This window comes from Pelophylax lessonae, assembly GCF_965119305.1.
Source record: "Pelophylax lessonae genome assembly, chromosome: 1".
Lineage (NCBI taxonomy): Eukaryota > Metazoa > Chordata > Amphibia > Anura > Ranidae > Pelophylax > Pelophylax lessonae.
Window position 1 is genome coordinate 547,476,995 of NC_138768.1, and position 26,757 is coordinate 547,503,751.

The 26,757-nt window shown below is 40.2% G+C and overlaps 1 protein-coding gene across 1 annotated transcript in view; it reads right to left on the reverse strand.

Moving 5' to 3' along the window:
- Nucleotides 1–8,279: 8,279 nt before the first annotated feature.
- WRN (WRN RecQ like helicase) overlaps nucleotides 8,280–26,757 on the reverse strand; it is a 248,339-nt gene continuing 229,861 nt past the window's right edge. The window contains exons 30-34 of the mRNA XM_082247844.1: nucleotides 21,907–22,044; nucleotides 19,992–20,154; nucleotides 13,391–13,599; nucleotides 11,515–11,670; nucleotides 8,280–8,524 (exon numbers count right to left, since the gene is read on the reverse strand). Coding sequence (XP_082103970.1) covers nucleotides 8,414–8,524; nucleotides 11,515–11,670; nucleotides 13,391–13,599; nucleotides 19,992–20,154; nucleotides 21,907–22,044 — 777 coding nt within the window. The 3' untranslated portion in view covers nucleotides 8,280–8,413. The remainder of the gene's footprint in view (nucleotides 8,525–11,514; nucleotides 11,671–13,390; nucleotides 13,600–19,991; nucleotides 20,155–21,906; nucleotides 22,045–26,757) is intronic.

A 26,757-nucleotide genomic window follows, 5' to 3' on the forward strand; every position in this document is an offset into this window, starting at 1 on the left:
GGCCTGTAATACTGCACAGTGATCTGGGATGGTGGTCTGAGGAGGCTTGTAATGCACAGTGCACTGGATGTCATTGGTCAAAGGGGGCCTGGATTGTTCAGGACATGGATTAAAAAGGTTCAGTTGAGCAGAAGCTTTTTTGCCATTTATGCATGTATTGGTCTGAGCATTTACAGACACACACACACACACACACCAAAAATTATTGCACCCCTGCATTTTTGTCAGATAATGCACCATTTTATTTGTATTGGTATGACACAAAAAAGGGGAGAAACAAAAAGCCAAATCTGACACATTCCACGCAAAACTCCAAAAATGGACTGGACAAAATTATTGGGACCCTCAATTTATTATTTGGTAGCACACCCCTTTGAAAAAATACCTGAAATCAATCGCTTTATTGGTTACCATCAATGAGTTTCTTACACTTCTCTACTGGAATTTTGGTCCACTCTTCTTTCGCCAACTGCTCCAGGTCTTTCAAATTGGAAAGGTTCCTTTTCCCAATTGTTGTTTTGAGATCTCTCCACAGGTAATCTATGGGATTTAGATCTGGACTCATTGTTGGCCAGTTTAGTACTCTCCAGCGCTTTGTCTTAAACCATTTCTAGGTGCTTTTTGACATGTGCTTTGGATCATTGTCCTGCTGTAAGATCCATGACCTCTGACGGAGACCCAACTTTCTGACACTGGGCCCTACATTGCACCCCAGAATTCTTTGGTAGTCTTCAGATTTCATAATGCCATGCACACATGGCATGACATCCAGTGCTTGAAGCAGTGAAGCAACCCCAAAATATCAGTGAACCTCCACCATGCTTGACTGCATACTTTTCTTTAAAGGCCTCATTTCTTTTTCGGAAAACATTAGAATGATGGGGCTTTGCTAAAAAAGCTGTAATTTTGTTTAGTTTATCCACAGTACACATTCTCCCAAAAGGATTTTGGCTTCCTCAGGTGAGTTTTGGCAAACTCCAATCTGGCTTTTTTAGGTTTCTGTGTCAGCAGTGGGGTCCTCCTGGCTCTCTCACCATAGCGTCCTTTTTCATTCAGATGGCAACCTATAGAGTGAGCTGACACAGTTGTACCTGTGCCTAAAGGTCAGCTTGAATTTGTCTGGAAGTTGATCAAGGTTCTTTTTTCACCATTCGAACAATTCTTTGTTGCAATTTGTGATCAGTTGTTCTCCTTTGTCAACGTCGATTAGCTACAGTGTCATGGGCTGTAACATTGACAATGTTGTGCACAATGAACACAGGAACATTAGGACTTCTGGAGATGACTTGTAACCTTGAGATTGCCCAGCTTTTCCACAATTTCTGTTCTTAAAATCTCAGACAATTCTTTGATGCTCTTTCTCTTCTCCGTGCTCCATGTGGCACAGTTTTTAGAAGGTGAAAATTTTGTAAGGTCCATTTTTAGAGTTTTGCATGGAATGTGTCAGATTTGGCTTTTTGTTTCCCCATTTTTTTGTGTCAGACCAATATAAATAAAATAAATAAATATGAGAATGCCTAAACATTTGTAATTGCAACAATTTTCTGGGCGAAGTGGTGCATTATCTGACAGAAATGCAGGGGTGCCAATATTTTTGACCATGACTGTATGAAAGTATCATTAGCACCTGCTTGGTATAATTAGTCAATCATACGCCTGGTTTTAATTCTAAAAAATCCCTGATTTTGTCTAAGTGTACAAAATGTGCAAGTGTAAGAATTGATTCTGGTTTGAAGCCAAAGGGTTGTCACACCAAATAGATTTGATTTTAAAATTTTCTTCTCGTTTTGCATTTTGTAAATATAAACAATAAAATATTTATTTATGAAAGCATTCTCACTTTACAGAATTTTTTTTACACCTGCCTAAAACCTTTGCACAGTAGTGTGTGTGTGTGTGTGTATATATTATATACACATGCACTGAACAAAATTATAAAACGCAGCACTTTTGTTTTTGCCCCCATTTTTCATGAGCTGGACTCAAAGAACTAATACTTTCTGTGTACACAAAAGGTCTATTTTGCTTTAACCCTCCTCTTATGCTAGCTTTCTGTTACCATCCATGATGTTAACGGGTCGGTTTTGACCCGTGTCTTAAATCAGCCATAAAATACCCTCTGAACAATTATTTATCATCCAATTTGTTTCTTACCTCTTGGTTACCTTGTTAGGCTTCTTTATCCTTGAAAAGATTGGTTTTAATATTTTTGGTGTGACCCCTTAGACCTTTCTTTTGATAGCATACCTCTCATTTTCAAATTTAAAAAATTGTAAAATAAAGTCAGCAACTCTGAAATGTATTTGTCCTATGTTTTTTCACTTTATTTAGAGAAGCAGACAAGCAGGCAAAGAGATAGGCCCCTCCCTAACTACAGCTCACAGGGTTGAGAGGTGATTGGCTGTCAGTGTTACTAAGAGAGAGAGTGTTTATGATTTCAGTTTTGGCACTCATTAGTGTCCTATAATCCTATATTATAACTGGGTCAGAATTGACCCTAACACCATAAACGTCTTCATATTCACCACAGTATTTTATAATTTAGTGAAAAGGATTCTTTTTCTATTACATTGTTTAAATAGAGGTTCATGACAAAGTAAAAAAATCTTGATGCAATAAACAAATTTATGTGATACTTATAGACATTCAAAACCTGAAAACGGGTCGGTTCTGACCCTAACACAAGAGGAGGGTTAAAAAACCTGTCTAAATCTGTGTTAGTGAGCACTTCTCCTTTGCCAAGATATACCATCCTGTGGCATATCGATGCTGATTAGACAGCATGATTATTGCACCGGTGCTGCCCACAATAAAATGGCACTCTAAAATGTGCAGTTTTACTCTATTGGGGAGGGGGTCCAAAAACCAGGCAGTATCTGGTGTGACCACCATTTTCCGCACGTAGTGCAACACATCTCCTTCGCATAGAGTTGATCAGGTTGTGGATTGTGGCCTGTGGAATGTTGGTGCACTCCTCTTTAATGACTGTGCGAAGTTTCTGAATATTGGCAGGACCTGGAACATGCTGTCGTATACGCCAATCCAGAGCATCCCAAACATGCTCAATGGATGACATGTCCGGAGAGTATGCTGGCCATGCAAGAACTGGGATGTTTTCAGCTTCCAGGAATTGTGTACAGATCCTTGCAACATGGGGCCGTGCATTATCATGCTGCAACATGAGGTGATGGTTGTGGATGAATGGCACAACAATGGGCCTCAGGATCTCATCACGGTATCTCTGTGCATTCAAAAAGCCATCAATAAAATGCACCTGTGTTCATTGTCCATAACATACGCCTGCCCATACCATAACCCCCGCCGCCACCATGGGCCACTTGATCCACAACATTGACATCAGCAAACTGCTCACCCACACAATGCCATACACACTGTCTGCCATCTACCCTGTACAGTGAAAACTGGGATTCAGTCGTGAAGAGAACATCTCGCCAAAGTACCATACGCCATCGAATTTGAGCATTTTTGAAATATTTAATGGTGAAAGAAGGCGCTGTATAAAATGTGTGTGTGCGCTGGTAATCACCACCAATAATGTTCAAAAATGGTACAATAGGTCTATACAGTGCCTTTGCAAAAGTATTCACCCCCCTTGGCATGTTTCCTGTTTTGTCTCACAACCTGGAATTAATATTGATTGTTTAAGGATTTGCATCATTTAATTTACAGAACATGCCCACAACTTTGAAGATGTTTTTTTATTTATTTATTTTTTATTGTGAAGCAAACAACAAATAGGACAAAATAACAGAAAAAGCAGTGTGTTTGGGGTCATTGTCGTGCTGGAAGGTGAACCTCCGTCCTAGCCTCAAAGCACGCACAGAGTGGTACAGGTTTTGCTCAAGAATATCCCTGTATTTCGCACCATCCATCTTTCCCTCAACTCTGACCAGTTTCCCAGTCCCGGCTGCTGAAAAACATCCCCACCGCATGATGCTGCCACCACCATGTTTCACTGTGGGGATGCTGTTCTTTGGGTGATGTGATGTGTTTGGTTTGCGACAGACATAGCGTATTATTTGATGGCTGAAAAGTTAAATTTTAGTCTCATCAGACCAAAGCACCTTCCTCTATACATTTTTGGAGTCTCCCACATGCCTTTTCGCAAACTCAAAACGTGCGATTTTGTTTTTTTCAGAAAGTAATGGCTTTCTTCTGGCCATTCTGCCATAAAGCCCAACTCTATGGAGCGTACGGCTTAATGTCCTCCTATGTACAGATACTCCAGTCTCTGCTTTGGAACTCTGTAGCTCCTCCAGGGTTACCTTAGGTCTCTGTGCTGCCTCTCTGATTAATGCCCTCCTTGCCTGGTCCGTGAGGTTTGGTGGGTGGCCGTCTCTTGGCAGGTTTGCTGTTGTGCCATGTTCTTTCCATTTGGTTATGATACATTTGATGGTGCTTCTGGGGATCATCAAAGGTTTTGATTTTTTTTTTTTATAACCTAACCCTGACTTGTACTTCTCAACAACATTGTCCCTTACTTGTTTGGAGAGTTCCTTGGTCTTCATGACAGTGTTTGGTTAGTGGTGCCAACTTTGGGGCCTTTCAAAAAAAGTGTGTATATGTAATGACTGATCATGTGACACTTAGATTGTACACAGGTGGACATCATTTCACCAATTATGAGATTTCTGAAGGTAATTGGTTGCACTAGAGATTTTTATGGGCTTCATAATAAAGGGAGTGAATAAAGAATAGTTTTATGTGTATATTTTTCTCATCTCACTTCACAAACTTAGACTATTGTGTTCTGATCCATCACATACAATTCAGATTAACAAAACATTGAACTTAAGGTTGTAATGTAAACAAATATCTAAAAAGTCAAGGGGAGTAAATACTTTTGCAAGGCACTGTATATGGATATGTGCAGCAATGTGCCAAATAAACAACCTGCATATACCTATGCGTGATAGTTTGCTGTGTACTTAATCAAGGCTGAGTGTCACTAGCAATCTGTGAAAGGTGAATAATAAATATATAAGTATATACATCCAGCAATAAAATTAAAAATAAAACTGTCTAGATAAAGTGGACACAATTCATGTGCATAATGTGAGCATTTGCCCACTCAAGTCGGTTACGACAACGAACTGCAGAGAGTCCAGACCCCGATGAGGACGACAAGCATGCAGATGAGCTTCCCTGAGGCGGTTTATGGTGAACTCCATACCCAAGAGGGTTAAGGCAGTGATGGAAAATAATAGTGGCCACAAAAAATATTGACACTTCGGACCCAATTTTGACATTTTTAGTTAGGGGTGTACTCACTTTTGTTGCCAGTGGTATAGACATTGATGGCTGTGTTGAGTTATTTTGAGGGGACAGCAAATTTACACAAGTTATACAAGCTGTACACTCACTACTTTACATTGTAGCAAAGTGTAATTTCTTCAGTGTTGTCACATGAAAAGATATAATAACATATTTACAAAAATATTATATATGTGTATATATATATTATATGTATATATATATATATATATATAAAAATAACCACACACACCCCTCATCTTCTCATCTCTAATTACTCTGTCGCTTGGAAATGGCTGATAAGCATTTTACGTAGGAATTTAGTTTTTTTATAAATAAAGCACAATCTTTTTAAACATTGAAAAAAGTGTTTAATTGTTTAACAAACACGATTGATAGACATTTACAGAATAAAATACAAAAGGTATAAACTCGAGTGAGAGGCTTTGTTCCCATTTCCTTACTCCACACTACAGAAAGAAGTCCAGTCTTTTTTTATATCCTTTTTTTTTATATCCTTAGGTAATGGTTACTTGCACAAAATTCACCATAAAGATCACTGAAGCCAAAGTATGACAAAATTGAGAAAATCAAGGTGGTTGTTCATAGCAATCATATTCCAGCTGTTATTTTTCCATTGCTGGTCAGAAAACAAGAACTGAAACTTGGTTGGCTGCAGGTAAATTTCTTGTCTGACTTTTTCTTTTTTTTTAAACAAACCGGACTTTTAGCTTACTGCTGGATGTCCTACATACACTCTTTGTGCTACTGTAGGTTTATCTAGTGGTCAGCAAAGTGACAATGAATATTGGGGAGAACATATAACAGTATCTTTGTAGAACACATAAATATACACATGCAGATACAAGCCTACTTCCATGGAAATTTGGAAATTGATGTCATAAAAATAGAGTCCGTGAAAACAATGCCATCAATATTATCAGAACGTTTTGTGGTTACTCATTATTGGCTAACTTGGGATACCAGAGTTACACAGAGTTATTAGGAAAAGCAATAAAAAAAATATTCATTGTTCCTCCTTGTAACTGTGTATAAATAGGTGAGTTTCAGAACCATTTTCAGTACAAAGTCGGAACCTTAGGCACCCTGAAATCTTGCATATTTAACAACTTAAGTTAGCCAATAAAGGGTTTTCCTTACACTTTAATCATTCTGCAGTAATCAATGGCTAACACAGTAAAACACTGTACTACTACTACTAACATATTTATCATGACTTATAATCCTTAAAATCGTTTTCAGCAGGAAGTAGTACATATCAAACCATATATATATATATATATATATATATATATATATATATATATATATATATATATTACATATATATATATATATATATTACATATATATATATATATATTACATATACACACAGTAATATATATACACACACAACAAAGTGACCCTGTTGTAAAACTGCTATATGGTTAGCAATGAAGAAAAGGAGGTAGTAGAAGAGCCTGGATGCTTGCTTACATACCTAGCACATAATCACAGAAGCCTCAAAGCCAAGGTAATCTTACCCCTATTACTCAATAAGTATGATGGGCAGTAGGAAGACATGAGAGGGGATAGGGCTAAACCATAAGACCAAAGCAGTTGGCTGACATATATGTAACAAGATTCCTCCATGTGCCTGGGCTTCTAAGACATATAGAAGGTATGCAAGTACACATGTATGAACTTCTCAGTGTCTGCACTTCTAAAATTACCATATGATAACTACCTAATATAAAGCACATGAAAAAGAATTTGATTCTACTGCTGTGTACCCTGGTTAACAGTATACATCAGCCCCCTGATATAACTATCACCTTATGGTATAAGGTAAAAGTTTCAAAAATTGAGGCTTTTTTTTAACATGTCTGGCAGGTACATTTGCATTTTTCATATCAAGTTGCTCTCCTGTTTGTAGATTATGATATCTCTGCTATGCTAGCTCTTGGTTACTGCCATAAGTGGTGAGTTTTTTCATTGTGACATTCAATATGCCAAAAAAAAAATCTTCTTTTAAACATGGAGGAGAAACAACAGGTTAGTTTGGCTAAGGCTGGCCACACATACAATACTCTTGTACAATTTTCCTTTAGATTTACCAAAACTATATAATATGAGGTCAAACCTAAACTCTTTGAATTTCTATGCAATCAGGCAGGCCCTTTCACTACAGAGGTGAAGGTAAATCTAAAGGAAACTGAACAAGATAAAAGTATAATGTATCGCCAGCTTAAGAGATCACAGCAGTCATTCACAGACACGTAGTTACATTGGTTTCATTCAGATACTGAACAGGTTTGCTCAGGATAGTTGGGTTGTTGTGACACACACACAGTAAAATTCACTTTATTTATTATCAGTTACCATCAACCCAACCATCAGTAGGAACATAAGAAGCACAAATCATTACATGCTATGCTTCAAATGCAAGTAAACATCAATAAAGTGGCAGCTTCCTCCATGCTGAAGAAAGTAAAAAAAAGATAGCGAGGTAATGCTAATGGTGTCAATTAATCAGGCAGTTGAAAGTGCAATGATGATGTAAAATGTAGTTGCTCAGAGAACCAGTAGAGCGCAATAACGTAATACTATAATGGAACGGTGCAAGTAGTATAATTCAGGGTTATAATGTCAAATGGTAATTGTAAATCACAGGGCATTTATCAACCCAGCACACCATTAATTTACAAAAAAATAAAAAAAACAAAATTAACAAGTTTCCAAGTTCAGTATAAAAAGTTGTCTGTAGCATGTTCACAGCCTGACCACAACCTAAGTCATCCAGGTCATATCAATGCTAGCAATGTCTGAACATATCATCTTTATGTATGTGTGTATATGTATACATATATATTTATATATATGTGTGTATGTATTCTCTGTAGGCAGCCCATATTTGTTTGGTCACATTTTTTTCATTTGAGCCAAAAGGATAACGGTCTCCGTTAAGAGCCACGATATATAAAGCTTATATTTTTTTTAACAAACAATATCAGCACTTTAATTATATACTTAGAACTAAGTGAAAATATTTCACAGTTATATTTTATGATATAATATTGCTACCTTGTAGCATTGTACACCTGCTGAAAATGCTGGCAGCATTTATATATCTATTTCAGCCAAAAAGGCCTTTCTTTGTTCCAGTTTTGGCTTTTTTGACAAAATTGGATGATGTGGAACTTTGTTTGGGAGCGCTAAACCATTCAGGCAGTTTCCTTTTTGGCGTCTGAAATATAAAAAGAACAAAGGATTCTATAACACAATATTATATTAATTGGTCTCGTAAACAACTGCAAAGTTGTCCGACTGGTAAGAAGCAGCAAATTACATGCATTATATTTTGTATCAGTTTACATTTTGCTCTTGGTACAAAAAATAAATGTACTGTTATACAGCAACATTAACAAAAAAATTGCTAATTTTTGAAAAATTGTAGATTGCATGTGGTGTTCAGTTTAAAGAATAATTCCAGCTTGGACATTCTATGCATTAAAGTGGAACTTTAGTCAGAAAATTTAATCCTGCTAGATCCCTTCAGGCTCACCCCTTTTGCAGGTATACAGTACCATGACAAAATATTCACACCCCTTGAAATTTTCTACATTTTGTCATGTTCCAACCAAAAACAAATGAATTTATTGAGATTTTATGTGATAAACACAAAGTGGCACATAATTGTGAAGTGGAAGGAAAATGATAAATGGTTTTTAAACTTTTTTACAAATATGTGAAAAGTGTAGCGTGCATTTGTATTCAGCCCCCCTGAGTCAATAATTTGCAGAACCACCTTTCACTGCAATTACAGCTGCAAGTCTTTTTGGGGATGGCTCTACCAGCTTCTAGAGAGTGACATTTTTGCCCATTCTTCTTTGCAAAATAGCTCAAGCTCTGTCAGGTTGGATGGAGAGTGTCTGTGAACAGCAATTTTCCAGTCTTGCCACAGATTCTCAAATGGATTTAGGTCTGGACTTTGACTGGGCCATTCGAACACATGAAAAGGCTTTGATCTAAACCATTCCATTGTAGCTCTGGCTGTATGTTTAGGGTTGTTGTCCTGCTAGAAGGAGAACCTCCGCCCCAGTCTCAAGTCTTTTGCAGATTCGAACAGGTTTTCTTCTAAGATTGCCCTTCGTTTGGCTCCATCCATCTTCCCATCAACTCTGACCAGCTTCCCTGTCCCTGCTGAAGAAAATTGGATTTTCCTACATTCTTACCTGTAAAACTAATTTCTTGGAGTACATCACGGGACACAGAGCAACCACTAGAATTACTATATGGGTTATACGCCACCTACAGGTGAATGGACACTGGAAAACAAAAAAGACAGGAAGGAAGTCCCCCTCTATATAACCCCTCCCATACAGGGAGTACCTCAGTTTTTAGCAAGCAATATAGGTTGGGGCCAAATGACCACCATGACTGTTAGAGGGGCTGGGGGAAATGGAAGGGAACCCGGGATCCGACCATCCCAAGGAGGGGCCCACGTCCACCCCGAGACCACAAGAGCTATGGGGGGGACACTACTCACCATACTAATGACAATCGGGTGGGCGCCACTCCAGACAGACTACCATTTGGGGTGGGGGTGTTGACGACCAAGGGGCACGCTGCGACTCAGGCCAAACCAGGTCGTGTATGTCAAGGCGAGGTGTTTCACTCATGGGCCAGCCCCTGTCCATTGGGGCTCTGTCATGGCGAGGCCTAGCGCGGGGCTATAATCTGCACTCGCTCACTGGCCGGACTGGGAGACCTTAAGGATCTAGGATATGCAGTCCCAAACCTAGTCCCGCTGTTGATTGCAGTTCTCTCAGGAACATAACTAGCTAAAAAATTAAATTTTAACAAAGGTTCCCTTTAAAATAAAAAAACAAGCTAAGACCGAAGTCCCAGCCGGGAACTAGGTCCTACTCCTACACTAGGCAGAAACAAACTGTATCCTATAGCAAAGTGAGTGGGTGTATGCCTTCAGGGACTGCTCCATAGACGTGGTAACGTTTTTTCCTGCCTAGTGTCCTACTCCTGTAGGGGGCAGCATAACCCAATGGTTAAGAAGAATATGGAGCTGCATCTGTCAATGAACGATAGAGAAAGTTACATTTTGGTCTTATCTGACCAGAGCACCTTCTTCCTCATGTTTGCTGTGTCCCCTACATGGCTTCTTGCAAACTGCAAATGGGATGTCTTATGGCTTTCTTTTAACAATGGCTTTCTGCTTGCCACTCTTTCATAAAGGCCAGATTTGTGGAGTGCATGGCTAATAGTTTTCCTGTGGACGGATTCTCCCACCTGAGCTGTGGATCTCTGCAGCTCCTCCAGAGTTACCATGGGCGTCTTGGCTGCTTCTCCTTGCCGGCCTGTCAGTTTAGGTGGACGGCTGTGTCTTGGTAGGTTTGCAGTTGTGCCATACTCTTTCCATTTTCGGATAATGGCTTGAACAGTGCTCTGTGAGATGTTCAAAGCTTGAGATTTTGAGATTTTTTTATAATCTAACCCTGATTTAAATGTCTCCACAACTTTACCCTTGATCTGGATTATGTGTTCCTTGGCCTTTATGATGCGGTTTGTTCACGAAGGTTCTCTAACAAACCTCTAGGGGCTTCACAGAACAGCTGTATTTATACTGAGATGAATTACACACAGGTGGACTCTATTTACCAGTTAGGTTACTTCTGAAGGCAATTCGTTCCACTAGATTTTAGTTAGGGGTTACAGAGTAAAGGGGAATGAATACAAATGCACGCCACACTTTTCCGATATTTGTTTGTATAAAACATTGAAAACCATTTATCATTTTCCTTCCACTTCACAATTATGTGCCACTTTGCGTTGGTCTATTATATAAAATCCCAAAATATACTTACGTTTTTGTAAAAAAAAAAACCTTGTGTGTCACAGGATTCCACCCCTCACCCCTTTTCTACTTACCTGAGCCATCATTGTGCATAAGAGAGCCCGCTCTTTCCGCTCTCTCCCTCCACACAGAGCAGACTGATAGCAGCAGGAACCATTGGCTCCTGCCAATCAAATTCTGTGATGAGGGAGCAGAGGGAGGGGGTATGTGCTGAAGAGGAGGAGTCAGAAGCTCCGGCGGGGGACCCCAGAACAAAAGGATTGGGGCTGCTTTATGCAAAACTCTTGCACAGAGCAAACAAGTAGGGCATGATTATTATTTTATAAAAAAAAAATGAAACTTTACAACCACTTTAATAGTTTTACCTGTAACTGTGATTCTGAAAATAGTTCTTCAGTATCTTCATCTTTCCCAGGTTGATTCCATGAAGCAAGTTTAATAGGGGCTATTGAAGAAGTCTTAGGCAGCTCAAGTTTTGTGGGAGCTTTCTGATCATCAGTTGTGCTCTCCTTCACTGGTTTCTGAAATAGTAAACTCTATATTACTAAAATAATATCGAAGGCACCTAAACTGTCAATGGGCCAAGTGACTTTTTACTTATCACTGGCAGCTCCAGGGCCCATGACAAAATGAGAACTGCCAGGGTAAAGGAGAGTGTCCCCATTTGTAATGCAATTCATGTGGATTTTCGGTATTAACCACATAAGGACCGCTCACATTGCTGCTACTGCAGCAAGGTGGCAGCCCTGGGTCTAGCGACGTAGACCTATGTCGCTGGACTCCTCCCTGTCTCGGCACCGCCGGAGGCTCACTCCCACTGTGTTTAGACACAGCGGGAGTCGGGCCAGAGGAGGAGAGACAGCGATCACTGTCTCTCTTCCCCGATCGTCGGGGAAACAGTGAGAAAAGATCTTCTCAGTGACAGACAGGGACAGATCACAGTAGCCGAACCTGCGATCTCTGTCTGTGTCACACAACCCCCTCCCCCCACACACATCAGTAAGCATGAGGCACACATTTAACCCCTTGATCACCAACAGTGTTAACCCCTTCCCTGCCAGTGTCATTATTACAGTAACAGTGCATATTTTTAGCACTGATTACTGTAGTAATGTCACTGGTCCCCCCAAAAGTGTAAAAAATGTCAGTTAGGGGTCCGATCTGTCCGCCGCAATGTCACAGTCCCGCAAAAAATCGCAGATCGCCACCATTACTAGAAAAAGAAAAACCACAATAAAAATGACAAATATTTCCCGTAGTTAGTAACTTTTGCGCAAACCAATCAAAATACGCTTATTGCGATATTTTTTACCAAAAATATGTAGCAGAAAACAAATTGGACTAAAATGTTAAAAAATTTGATTTGTACATTTTTTTGGGGAATGTTATATATCAGAATGTGAAAAATATTGTTTTTGTTTTTATTTTCAAAGTTGTCGCTCTTTTTTTCAAAAATTAAAAATTGCACAGGTGATCAAATACCACCAAAAGAAAGCTCTATTTGTTGGTGAAAAAAAGGACGTAAATTTAATTTGGGTACAGCGTTGCACGACCGCGCAATTTGTCTGTTAAAGTAACGCAGTGCCGAATCGCAAAATATGGCCTGGTCAGGAATGGGGTAAAATCTTCCGGTCTTAAAGCGGTTAAAAATACGCTCATTGAGAATTTTTTTGTCAAAGACATGTAGCTGAATATATTGGATATTTTTTAACTGTCAAAGTAGAAAATGTCAATTTTTCACAAAATGTTTCGCTCTTTTTTTATTAATATCGCAAAAAATAAAAAGCGCAGAGGTGATCAAAACCAGCAAAAAAAAGCTCTGTTTGTGGGAAAGAAAGGACGTAAATTTTGTTTGGGTATAGCATTGCATGACCGCGCAATTGTCAGTTAAAGTCGCGCAGTGCCAAGTTGAAAAAAGTGGCCTGGTCAATAAGCAGCCAAATCCTCCGGAGCTAAAGTAGCTAATTAAGAAAGCGTCTATCCAGAATACCCCACTATGGTACAGTAGTGCCAAACATGGAGTAGAATACAAGATCTTGTAAGGACATTTTTTGCTTGCATAGCATGACAGACACCATGAAGACTTTGGATACAGTAAATATTGTGCTTGACATTTTTTGACCAATACTATTTAGTTTCATCTCCATTACATTAAAGTACATGCTGCACAAATTGCATCTGAATTAAAGGGTAAATAACGAACGCAGGTAATTAGCAAAATTAGAAAGGCATTGTACTAACCTTCTTTTCAATCCAGGAGCTGCTATCTAAACAAATCTTTGGCTGCGATAGCCTCCCAGGCTGCACAACAAGGCCTTGTGATGATTTGCTAGTTGAGGCCTCACTTGCACCATTTCCTTCCTTTTCAAGTAGCGTAATCACCATTCTTATTAAGTATATATCGATTTCAGGAGCCACCAAAGAACGAATAGCTTGAAAACTTGAAAGATCTGTAAATACACATACAGCCTATAAACAAAGTTTATGTAAACCAAAAAGCTATTTTTTAGTATGTCCGACATCATTTCCCATTTCAACCATTATACAGAAACACATTCTGTTTCTATTCTCAATAGTATCCACACACTGAAATGGTAATACAAATGCCAATTTCACAGTCAAAACACATATATTTTCTGTTTTACCTGTTAAAAGATTGTTCAGACAGTCTTTAAATTTATACACCTCTGCAACACTGCGCAGCCAGGAAGATCATTGTATTTCCTTGTTCAGTTTTACGACTTCTTGGATCACTGCAATGCTGACAGAACTGAGATGATAATGCCAATTCATTGCCCACCGAGCAGGCTTAATGCTACAAAGCTGAACATGGAAGCTGCATTGAGGAACCAGGAGTAAGTGTGGCAGAGGTGTATATATAACAAGACCAGCAGTACAAAATTACAAATCCTTCAGATGGTAAACCGAAAAATTGATATGTATTTAAAGTGTTAGCTGCTGGCCTACAGTTCAGCTCTAACTCAATGGGAGAAAAAAAGATTATATTAGCTGCTACAAAATTCTGTCTAGCTTCCAGTGTTACAAGGACTATTTCTCTCTCATCAACTATAAATAAATTCATTAGCATGTCTGAATGAATGTTTGAACAGTATCCCTATGACAACCATAATCATTACAATAGATTGCTGTTTCTTTAGCTCCAATCTGTCTATAGATTACGTATCTAAAAGCTGGGCCTAAACGATATTACATTTTAAAAAAGCCAGGGTTTGGGGCCTAATACATTCATAGGCAGATTTCGTATATCTTTATAATCATTATGCTCATTTCTTACATGAATGTATCTTGTATGTCAGATACATATGTGGTACTTCCCTTTCTAGATTAGATGTAAAATGTTTACTTGGTAAAGCCCAACTCCAAGCAGCCTTTTTTTTATATTTACCATCATTTATAAATTATTTTGTTACTAAGCCCCACTAAGCTGGTGCCAGAAAAAAAGCAGGAGCCACACTTCAGGCTCCTTGTCGCATTGGAGCAATGTCTGCAATAGACAACATTTCCAGTGTTGAGCGGCCACTGCCTTCCTCTGCTTCACAATCTGCAAAGCACAGCGGTAACGCAGAGGCTGTGGTTTTCTTAATGGCATAGCTGAGTGAGGAGGGCATAGACAAATCACCAGAACTATTGTCTATCCAACAACATTCCAGCAAGAAGCCAACAGTGCAGCTCATGCTGGATTTTCTGGCTCTAGCTCAGCAAGGCTTAGTAACAGCTCTTTAAAGAGGTTGCAAAGCGTGGCTGTGCGTTTTTTAAATTGTGACAGCAGCTGTGGGGAGAGGATCCTCCACCCGCTGTCACAGGGAGAGGGGATTCTGGGGGAGAAGAGGCAGGAGCAGGAACATGTTCCCACCTAAATATGGGTGGAATATGTAACATGTTCCAAAAGTGAACTTTGTCTTTAACCACTTTACCGCTGAGTACCGTAGTACTACTGCGGCAAAGTGGCTCTTGTAGGTCTGACGACGTAGACCTACGTCGCCAGACTCCTCCCCTGTAGGCGCATTCACAGCGGGAGTCGGGCCAGGGGAGGAGCGGCGGCGATCGCCGCTGCTCTGCCCCGATCGTCGGGGAATCCAGTTTGGAGATCCGCCCGCCTGTGTAAACAGAGCGGGCGGCTCTCCTAAGTGACAGGGAGTGACAGATCGGAGTGTTCAGCATAGCTGGACATCCGATCTGTCCCTGTCTCACACAGTCACCTCCCCCCACACACGTTAGTAAGCACCAGGCATACATTAACCCCTCCCTCTCCAATAAAATTAACCCCTTCCCTGCCAGTGTCATTTTTACAGTAACAGTGCATATTTATAGCACTGATTACTGTAGTAATGTCACTGGTACCCCCAAAAGTTTCAAAAATGTCAGTCAAGGGTCCGATCTGTCCGCCGCAATGTCGCAGTACCGCAAAAAAAAAAATCGCAGATCGCCGCCATTTCTCGTTAAAAAAAAAAAACACCGAAAATGACATAAATCTTTCCCTTAGTTAGTAAACGCAATAACTTTTGCGCAAACCAATCAAAATACGCTTATTGCGATTTTTTTTTTACCAAACATGGGTAGCAGAAAACAAATTGGCCAAAAATTTAGAAAAAAATTGGTTTTTACATCTTTTTTGGGGGGAATTTCATATAAAAAAAATGTTAAAAATATTGTTATTTTTTCAAAATAAACGCTCTTTTTTTGTTTATAGCGCAAAAAGTAAAAATCGCACAGGTGATCAAACACCACCAAAAGAAAGCTCTGTTTGTGGGAAAAAAAGGACGTAAATTTCGTTTGGGTACGGCGTCGCATGACTGCGCAATTGTCAGTTAAAGTCGCACAGCGCCAAATCGCAAAAAGTGGCCCAGACGTAAGACAGCAAAAGGCTCTAGTGGTAAAGTGGTTAATTTAACATTTAAACTAAAGTCACCTATACTCACCCCCCCTCCAGCGATGCAATGTCCATGATCTCCTTGCGGACATCTTCCATGTTTGGCCATCTTGACTGGCTGGTCCTGGATGACATAACTCCTGCACACATGCATCAAGGTTACTTTATCCCAGCAAAGCATAGTTTACATTCTAAAGAAGTTTGTAAGCAGGCAGGTAGGAAGCTTTTTTTACTGGGAGAGTATATATAGAACGTCTGCAATAAAAAACGTTACTGCTTGTACATTTTTTTTTCTTTGCTAAAGCTCTGCTTTAACTAGGGTTTTTACCTTAATAAATTTGAGAGAAAAAAAATAAAAAAAATAGGTCACATGACTATCTTTAGTCTTTCTATTTTCCTGTGAACGGCCCTGTAGAAGGAGTTGGGTGAAGCCAGTACATCACTGCAGTAGTGGCCACCCTAAATGTGAAGATTAGAAGACAGTAAACCAGATCGTGTGTGTTATGTGTATTTTCAGTCCAGATCACACATTATCACTTAATACAATAAGGAACACAGCAAATCACTTCTCACTGAGAAACAATACTGCATTCACACAGACAGCAACACGACAACGACTTATAGTATAATGTTGCCTAAGGCAGCCCCATACAGTATTTTTTTTAATTATTTTACGAGCATGTTGAATGAAATAAAAAAAGACCCAATACCCCCATCCACACATTCGATGTGGATGGGGGAATCACTCCCGCTGAGTTATTGTATTCTGACAGTGGGGATCAGAATACCACAACCAGTGCTGCCGGCTATAGTTGGCAGCACTGATCAATTGGGAAAATCCCGAAAGGATGGTTATACAGAAGTTAATCAACTTCTGTACAACCACTGTTCTCATACGTACATGGATCGAAATTCAGGCTGTCCCTGCTGTACCGGTAAATCTCAATCTACATATAGCCAACTTAAAGTTTCTAGGGGACAGGGGTCAACTTATTAGGATATAAATACTGTATAAAAATGTTTGCCTTAAAAAAAAAAAAAAAAAAAAGTGATATTTACCTTAAAACTAGCGACTTCATTAATTAACATCCCTTATTTTACAAATGAGTTCAATTGTGTTTTACAATATTAAGCATTAAAATTTAGAGTTATTTTTTATGTTGTTTAATGACAGTTTTGTGCACAGACTAAGGCCTCATGCACACTGGACGTTTTTACAGCTGCTGTTAGCAGCGTCAGACGTTTTTTTTTGCAGCTGCAGAACGCCCATCCATGTTATTCTATGGCCTCATGCACACATAGAGCTTTTAGGAGCTCCAAGTGGCATAGGCGTTTTACAGCTCCAAAAAAAACCCAGGAACTGTGGGTTCAGGAGCTCCAGCGTCAAGCTGCAAAAAACGTCTGACGCTGCTAAAGGCTCCATAAGGCTCCATAACGTTGCTTAACGTGCGTTAAGCCACGTTATACGTTTTTTTTCTTCCATTCAAAATCAATGGCTCCCTACGGGAGCCTATTGATTTGAATGGAAGTCACACCGCAGGTCGGATCAGGATGATCCGACTTGCGGTGCGACCTGCACTGTGAGAATCTTGAGGGGGAACTCCACGCCAAAATGGGGAAAAAACGGCGTGGGGTCCCCCCCAAAATCCATACCAGACCCTTATCCGAGCATGCAGTCCGGCATGCCAGGAAAGGGGAGGGGGGTGGGTGCTTTGGGGCAGGGGGGGCTCTGCACCCCGCACCTCAAAGCACCTTGCCCCCATGTTGATGAGGACAAGGGCCTCATCCCCACAACCCTGGCCGGTGGTTGTGGGGGTCTGCGGGCAGGGGGCTCATCGGAATCTGGAAGCCCCCTTTAACAAGGGGGCCCCCCCAGATCCCGGACCCCCTCCCTATGTGAATGGGTATGGGGTACACTGTACCCCTACTCATTCACCCCATAAAATGCAGTGTATGGAAATAACGACAGGAGACGTTTTGGAAAATTTATTAAAAATCTTCATCCGGCTCTTGTGCTCTCCGGGGGTCTTCTCCTCTCCGAGGGTCTTCTGCTCTTTTGCTGTCCGCCCTTCTTGTCTTCTCCTCTCCGGGGGTCTTCTGCTGTCTTCTCTCTGAGGATCTTCTGCTCTTTTGCTGTCCGCCCTTCTTGTCTTCTCCTCTCCGGGGGTCTTCTGCTGTCTTCTCCTCTCCGAGGGTCTTCTGCTGTCCGCCCTTCTGCTGTCCAATCTTCTTGTCTTCTCCTCTCCGGTCTTCTGCTCTTTTGCTGTCGGCTGTCGTTCTTCCTCCGGTCCTCCTCCGACGACGTCTCCAGCGATTATGCCGGCCTCTGGTCTCTGCAGCTTATTATATAGCCATTAGGGGCGTGACCGCCAGATGACGTCATCGGGAGACCACGCCTCCTTGTGTCACAGATGACGAAGTTGGAAGAAACTGTTAGAAGATTTTGCCTCAAAACAACAGCTTCTATCAGGAATACGGACTCCCTATTTGTCCTATCCCCATGACCTTGCAAAGCACATTCTGCATCCAAGTCCACCATCATTCGATGGATTAGAGAACTGATCACTGGTGTACAGTCTCCCAGGACAAAACCAAGAAGAGGTTGATCCTGAAGATGTAAAAATAAGCCCCAGTGGCTCTGCAGCGACTGAATAATCTTGATAGTAGAAAGAGAAATCTTGAAAAAAAAGCAAAAGCATAAAAAGGGAACACATTTGCTTCGCTCAGAGACAAAAAAAAAAAAAAATGTCTATTCTCTTAAGGACACTAGGAAATAAAAATGAGGCGTACTGGGAGAGGGAGGGGTTATACTGGGCTGTCCCAACAGCTCTTGTTTGGCAGTGTCCAGTTTCCTAAAGGTAGCAGCATAACCCTATGTTTCTGGATACTTCTCCTGTGCCCTGTAGTGTGCGATTAAGAAAACATCAAACCGTATAGTCCATTATTTTCAAAGGTATATAGTTAAAATAAAATCACATCACAGAAGCTCAAATATACATGGACAGTAACAAATTGGTTGGCAGGATCATGGGGTTACTGTACCAAATAAAGTTTCCATTTCATTAGTTTTCTTTGGTCTACTTATTAATCATTTTTTATTTTAAAATGATTTATGTAATGGGATAAAACGCAACCAGAAACTGGTCTGCAAGTTAACAAATTGTGAGCCTTAATATTACTTTACATAGCACTCAAATACATATGCATGTTTTATGTACTCAGTATGCATATTTTATTAACATTTCCAGACACATGGCATCACAATGGCAGGCAATTAATAAATTGCTGTAGCTTCAAACTTCTAGAGGCATATTTGCTCAACAGAGGAGGCTTTTCTTTTTTATAAATACAAATCTACATTAGAATGGTTAAGCCCTCCACATGTTACAATGTCCAGTACATATGTTACGGCACAGAATAAAGAAACATTTTCATAATTTTGATACGCTATTAATCAGCCATTTTAGAATGCAGTTTTACACCGTCATATACCTCAATTAATTTAAGGAATTTGGGTCTTTTCGGTACTGAGAGACATTAGATATTTACTGTAAGGTTTCAAAAATCATCAAAACCCAGTGTCTGCAGACAACTCACAACCTCTTCAAATTCTAGGAAAACAAACACTGCCAACCATCTTGGGTCTTTTAACATAAGTCAACAGTTACGGTGTCTGTAGAGTTTACAGTCTCCTGTTATATGAGTGTGCAAGTCCCTCTGCCTACTAGTGAGCAGGAACATTGATCCGCAGTGGCACTGACTGCTGTCTGAAACTAAAGCTACTCCTTGTTTTCCCCAATACGGTCATTGGTTCTTTTAGTAAGTAGTTCACAGTCAATGTATAACTAACCTGTGTGATGCAATCCTGACTGGTTTTATAGCCAAAAAACATGAAAAAAAAAAAAATCACAGTTACGGTGCAACAGAAGTACATTTTGATCAGTTCCTAACCTGAGTTTATTGGAGGACTTTTAATCACATTAGTAATGGTCTTCTGTATTACAGGAGTCAAGCCAGCTCGGTGCACATCAAGTGGATAGCCTGCTTTCAGAGCTTGCCAAAGATGCATGCCAACTGCTGCCAAGCTTATACTTCTGGCATCAGCAATTTTTTGCTGCAAAAAAAAAAAAAAAAGTTAATATTAGATTAAATACAAAGGTGGACTATTTAAGAGTGTGTGTTTATTTTGTGTAATGAAGGGGGTAGTGATGGCAGCCCATCTTATGAGCCTCACTCCCCTTTACAGTTAAATGAAGATCTCACTTTATGGTATAGCCAGTACAGAGCTGTGCAAAGCAGGGAAAAAATCACCATCGGTATATTCTTTGTAAAATCCACTGCTCACTTTTAAAAGGGATTGTGCTGAGCTTTATTTGTGTCTGTGAGACTTAATTGTGGCACAGTAATCAAAGCATATTAATGGGTATATTGGCATGTGTGTGCTGTGCACACAGTAAATAGGCTCCAGTTCTATTTAAATATGCCCCTTTTATTATCAATGCAGTCCGGACGCACCAACTGTTCACTACGTGTGCGACACCATCCTTGTCATGCCCCGGAAAACAAGGTTTTTTACAATCCTATTAATGCCCCTGGCTGGGAGAGACTGACTGAAGTAAAGGTTTAGAAATTCTTCACATTCACATATCTTGTCCAGGCAGGAATTAGGGCTCTGTATACACCTATAAATGAATGACATTGCGTGTGTGTTTTATGCGCAGCAACATGCACTGTGTTAGGGCAGCCCAGTATTGGATAATGAGATTATCAAGGATAATTACCCTCACTTCCTGTCCTCCTCACACCATTTTAACAGACAGCAAGTGAGGGTAATTCTCCCAACAGCAACACAGACAAAAATGAAAATGCTTTTTTTCTTTAGTAGGGTAAAGAAAGGGTTTAAAACCTTTCAGAATTGTGTTGTTGTCTGTTCCCCTGTTGCAGATTTATCCTCACTATCTAGTAAAACTGTTGCTGGCCTGACAGAAAGCGGGGGTAAGTCAGTTTAATGGAGCTGCAGGTAGCAGTAAAAACCTGACAGAGGTTTTATTCCTTCTTCACTGTGCATAATTAAAGAAAATGTTTTTGGCTCAACATACACCCTAATCAGGGTACTATACAATTATATGCATGCAAATTCATTGTATATACTGTACGTGGACTGTATGCTAACACTGAATTCCATATATATATATTTTTTTTTTGCATAGTTACATTGGCCCAGCTTTGTCCAGTGAAAATATGCATATTCCATACCTGGCCGATCCTATGTGCAAGTGGATAATTACTGTAGTAGGTGCTACTACTGCATTGATCGTCACACTGAGCAGCTGCTTTTCTTCACAAGAACCACATGGGGTCGCCTACTCGACACGAACGCCATTCAGAGAATGTCTTGCATGTTTCTCAATGAATACAAAGCACTCTCTGACTGGATAAGGTGAAGATTGTGGCATCATCAACCAGCCTCTCCACCACATCAAGTACATGGTACAGCAGGCACATATTAGGAATATAAAGTGATGGGGTAACAAATGCTTTAATGTTTATGTTTTGGTGCTTTTAAATAATTGCTCTATGAATTAGAGCCCATTCACACAGGGGCGACACGACTTGCCGGGGTGACCTGTGAAGTCGCGGTGCATATCATTTAAGTCAATGCAAGTCACCTCCAGGTCGCCCCAAAGTAGTACAGGACCCTTTTTCTAAGTCGGAGCGACTTGTGTCGCTCCTATTAGAATGGCTCCTGTGCTAATCAATGGCAGGCGACCCACCGCGACTTGTCAGGCGACCAAGTCGCGTTAGTGTGAATGGGGACTTACTATGACAGTGTAAACTAGCAAAAACATTTAAAAACTAAACTCACCAAAGGCAGTTTCTGTTCCTGAAACAGAGAGTAGGTGATGCGTGGAGACTCTGGGAGAGGCATGATAACTGAATCTTTAGATACTGACACACTTGGATTTGGTTTTACATCTGAAGCCGAAACAGAAAAAGAATCTGCCTAAAAATTTAAAAAAGAAAGGAATAGAAAAGAAGATCAACCTTTTAATTCCTCTGGCTCTGATACTAAATGTGATCCAGGACTCAAAAAAATCTCAAGACTCCTTCCATAAACACAAAAATACCTCCTACAAAACATTTAAACATAGACACATATTGATATAACATTATCAACGTAATGCTTTCAACCCTGCAAATAAGAAGAAAAATACATGCACTTTTAAATCCAGGTTAGCAGTCCCTGCCAATCAAAGCTGTTACTTGACAGTTACCACAGAGAAGAGTTACAAAAAATATACATTTTTCATGTCAAAGGGCAGATGAAATGTGTCCTGGTATCCTGTACCAAAACACGTCTGAGCCTAGTGAGGAGTGTACTTACTCTTGATGGGCCCGGATCCCCTCTCATAGCAGCTTGATAAGCATACACATTTATCTGTACCCACTCAGTAAAGATCTTCACTGGGTGCTCTGCCCAATGCTGCCCAGTCTATTCTTCTATTGACAACCTAAATCATTTGTAAACCCCACAACAAACTTTTTTTTTACTCTTTTAGGCTGGCCATACACTATACAATTTTCTTATTCCATTTCCTTTAGATTTACCTTAAACTATGTAGTGCAAGGGCCTGCCTGACTGCATACAAATTGAAAGTGTTTAGGTTTGACCCTATATTACATGGTTTTGGTAAATCTAAAGGAAAGTTGAACAAGAAAATTGTATAGTGTATGGCCAGCCTTAGCCTGTTAAGTATTTAATGGGAATTGTTTTGTTACAGCTGTTTAGTTAGTGCAGAAAACATATTTGTTGGACCTGCCAGAAATTCAGCAAGCTTGTTACTTCCTTTATTGCCTCTGAAGTACTATTAATTAGCACTGTTCTCAGTTCTTGTGACTATAGAACACCTACCCCGATGTTATTAAGATGAGGAGACTGGGAGGTGTTGTGTAGGCCATCACTCTTTTGTTTAACTAAGCCTAGGTTCACACTTGTGGGGATAAGTTCCCTACAACCACTCAAACAGTGAAACATTGGAAATGCATGAGGGTGCCTTTAATTCAATTGCCACGCCTCTAGCTCCTGCACTGGGAGCTGCACTGCACTTGCGGTTCCAGTGCAGGCTGCGGTTTCTGAAATGTTGCAGTGACCTTTTCCCTGCTTACAGGAAACATGGCAGTCCTTTCAAATGATCATGGCTTGCAGACCTGTGATAGTGTAAATCTAGCTAAAGGTGACAATGCTACCTCTCCACATATACAGTATAGTGGGTTAGCGTTGTCACCCTAGGGCAGAAAGTCTATTACTAGCAGGATCACTAGGTAAAAAGGAGGACAAAAACATCAGAATCATGAAAACAAATGCACATAAAAGTGCTGGTAAAGCTAAAGTTTAGGTATGAATATTTTTATGTAGTTACATTCCAAGCAGGTATGTGCCATACCTTTGTGGCACCACTACAACAGTGATTGAAGCTAGCTTTTGGGTCTGTGCCGAAGTGCTGGTCTGTTACTTACTGAATACAGGAGGTCAGCCTCTCATCAGGGGGCACCTTTCTGAGGACACTGCATTTTTTCAATGAATTTAAAGTGTTCTCTAACTGGATGAGTTGGAGATTGTGATATCCCTGTAAGGTACAATGTTTTAGTAAGCCCTCATCGGGAATATGCAGTTCAGTTTTGGGCACCAGTGCACAAAAAGAATATTGGGGAACTGGAGAAAATGCAGAGAAGTGCAACTAAACTGATAAAGCATCATGTTTCCACCTCCGTGTTTGACTATATGGATGGTGTTCTTAGGGTAATAGTCAGCATTTTTCTTCCTCCAAACAGGGCGACTTGAGTTAATGCAAAAGAGCTATATTTTGGTCCAATCTGACCACAGTACTTTCTCCCAATCCTTCTCTGAATCATTTAGATGTTCATTGGCATGGCTGTCTATGTGCCTTCTTTGAGGAGGGGGACTCACTGTGTTTGGAGGAAGAAAAATGCTGGTTATGACTAAGAACACCATCTCTTCAGTCAAGCACAGGAGGTGAAAACATTATGCTTTGGGGCGGTTTCTCTGCTAAAAGGTACAGCCTGACTTTGCCACATTAAAGCAGAGTTACGCCTTCCCCTCTACCCCCTCCGTATCCCAGAAGTGGGGGAAGGGTACGTGTCAAAAACAGGTACCCGTTCCCCCCCCTCTCCCCTGAAAGGTGCCAAATGTGGCCCCGGAGGTGGGGGCATTTGAAATTCTAGGCCACGCTCATTTAATTAGTGCAGGTTTCATTCATTGGTGGAGCATGGTTGCACAGATATAAGGTTTTAAAATCAGGTCATTCTTTTTGAAACACTATTGTGTAAAATGTGTTGTTTACATTGGTGATGCATTATGTATGTTGTTGCTATAGGCAATGGTGGAAGGGAGATACTCACAGTCTACTGCTTTTATAAAAACATTTTTGTTTCTTGTATGGAGTAACTATGGATGGATTTGTGGCTACTTCCATAATTTAGGTATATTTCCCACTAATAACAATAAAGGTGTGAATTACCTTTGTGTCTCATATTACATATTTGGTGCATGGATTACGATCCTAGGGGTGTTATTTGTGCTGAGTGGCCACTCCCAGATGGGAGTTACATGATCTTCCTTTACTGCTAAAGAGCCTGTTAGTCAGTGTCTGCAGGACCTGAGGACATCTGTTTAAACTAAACCCATAATAGACAGAGCTTCGGACACTGACTTCATCATGTGATCAGCGTGGCTGAAAACAGTCGTGTTTTATGTAGATGTTTTGCCAGCATCTAACTTTTTTTTTTTTTTAAAATAAATCTTTGAAATCATTTGTACTATTGAAATCTTTACATTTTTTCCCTTTCTCTGAATTGCTTATAAGCTTGACTGGTTATATACCAAAGAAGCAAAATTGACCACTAATTATCTGGAGTCCAACTATTTGGTGATAGGTGGTTGCCATCCTTTCCTCTTGGTGATGGTCACTTCTGCATGTAGGTGAAGTCGCACTCCTGACTTGGCAGAACTGTTAAAGTTTATATATCACATTAAATTTGTATTTACTTCTGATGTTTTAACGTCTCAATGAGTTGCTATTTTGCTTTATAGTGAAGGCTATGGCTGAATTTTGCAATTCACAGAGGTGGCGTCACACTTCAAGTGCTACAACTGTGAATTTGAAGTTAAAGCGCATCTTCGGCCTATTTTTAAAGTTCCTGTTAGTGGAAACCTGTTCCCCTCCTATAACACTATTGGATACTAGTAATGAAAAAATGTTTTGGCCTTCTACATACTTTTTTTTTATTCTCCCGCTGTACTTTCTGCTCTGATCGCCTAGCCGAATGACAGAAATCCCAGTATTCATACAGGTTTTTTTCTCTCCTTAGAGTTCTGTGCTTGAGTCGGCGGAAGAGGAGGGTGGAGAGGTGTGCCCAGAGGCTGGCAATCTCTGCTTCATAGTGCAGAGGAGATTGTGAGGCTTGTCCAGAGGCTCAGGATCAATGCTTGAGAGTGTGGAGGAAGAGGGAGGAGAGGCATGTCCAGAGGCTGGGGGGGGATCTGTGCTTGTGTGTGGTTGGGAGAGTGGAGGAGGAAGAGGGCGAAGGTGCGTGAGCACAGGCTCCTGTACATGGTTGGAATAATTCCATAACAAATACAGCCTCTTATTAAAAATCAACTCCCTTCACTATACTGTACTGTCCTTGAACCTCATGTGACGAACGTTGTACATTATTTTCTTGTATTGTTATGTTTTTTCAATAAAGCACTCCTTGTTTGTTAAAAAAAAAATGAACTCCCTAAATCTCATCAACAATATCTCTGGCTGCTGCAGATTTTTTAAAATGTTTTTTCTTTTTTTTTTGGTAAAAATGTACAGTATATCAGTCCTTCTGCGGTTTTCATTGTTTATTCTTTTCACTGTATTAGAGTGGATTTAATGCACATGTGCTTGAAAGAAAGCAAGGAAAAGTTCAAAATTCTTAGCGGAGTTAAAAATTCACACATCTGAGGAGTAGGTTCTGGCTCCTAACTGTGTCATACAACCTTTTTGGTTGGGGTAATCTACATCAGATAAATTGAGCACCACCCTGTTTATTAATGACAGTGTGATGTCTAGATTTCATAAGGCGATGACACAAGGCAAGGTCTCTCTCTAGTTTTGGATATCACAGAGATCTATTCCAGTATGGACTCTGAAGGCATTTTATTGCTGCCCTTTATCTGCATAAATGGTGGGCTAAATATGAGAAAAATCTATTGTTTGTAGTATGATCTAGTTAGCTCATCTGGACCAGGGCTTTAACTCATGGACAATCTATATAGGATCTGCATTTTATCCTTTCACTGTTTAGTTCCAAAGCCTTGAAGAATGGTGAGCAATCAGCTGTAGAGCCAACTATTTTTCTTCAATTTTTATTTTGTGGGATTCCCATGCCACACCTGTCTCGTCATTATAAAATTCTAAACAGCGGGATTCAAAGGTTTTTGCGGTTTTCCTATAAATAACCGAATATCCCTTAGGGGGCTTTTTTTCGTGTTGATGCAGCCAAGGGAAGAAGGGATTTCTCCATGTGAAGAACCAAATAAAGTCTTCAATACTGCAATAGAATCATAAGCCAGGGACCTGCTGAGGACACTAGCAAAAAAAGTTGGGATTGCTGGGGGCAGAGGGTTAGGGGGATTATATGGGCTATCCTAACAACTTTGTTTGCC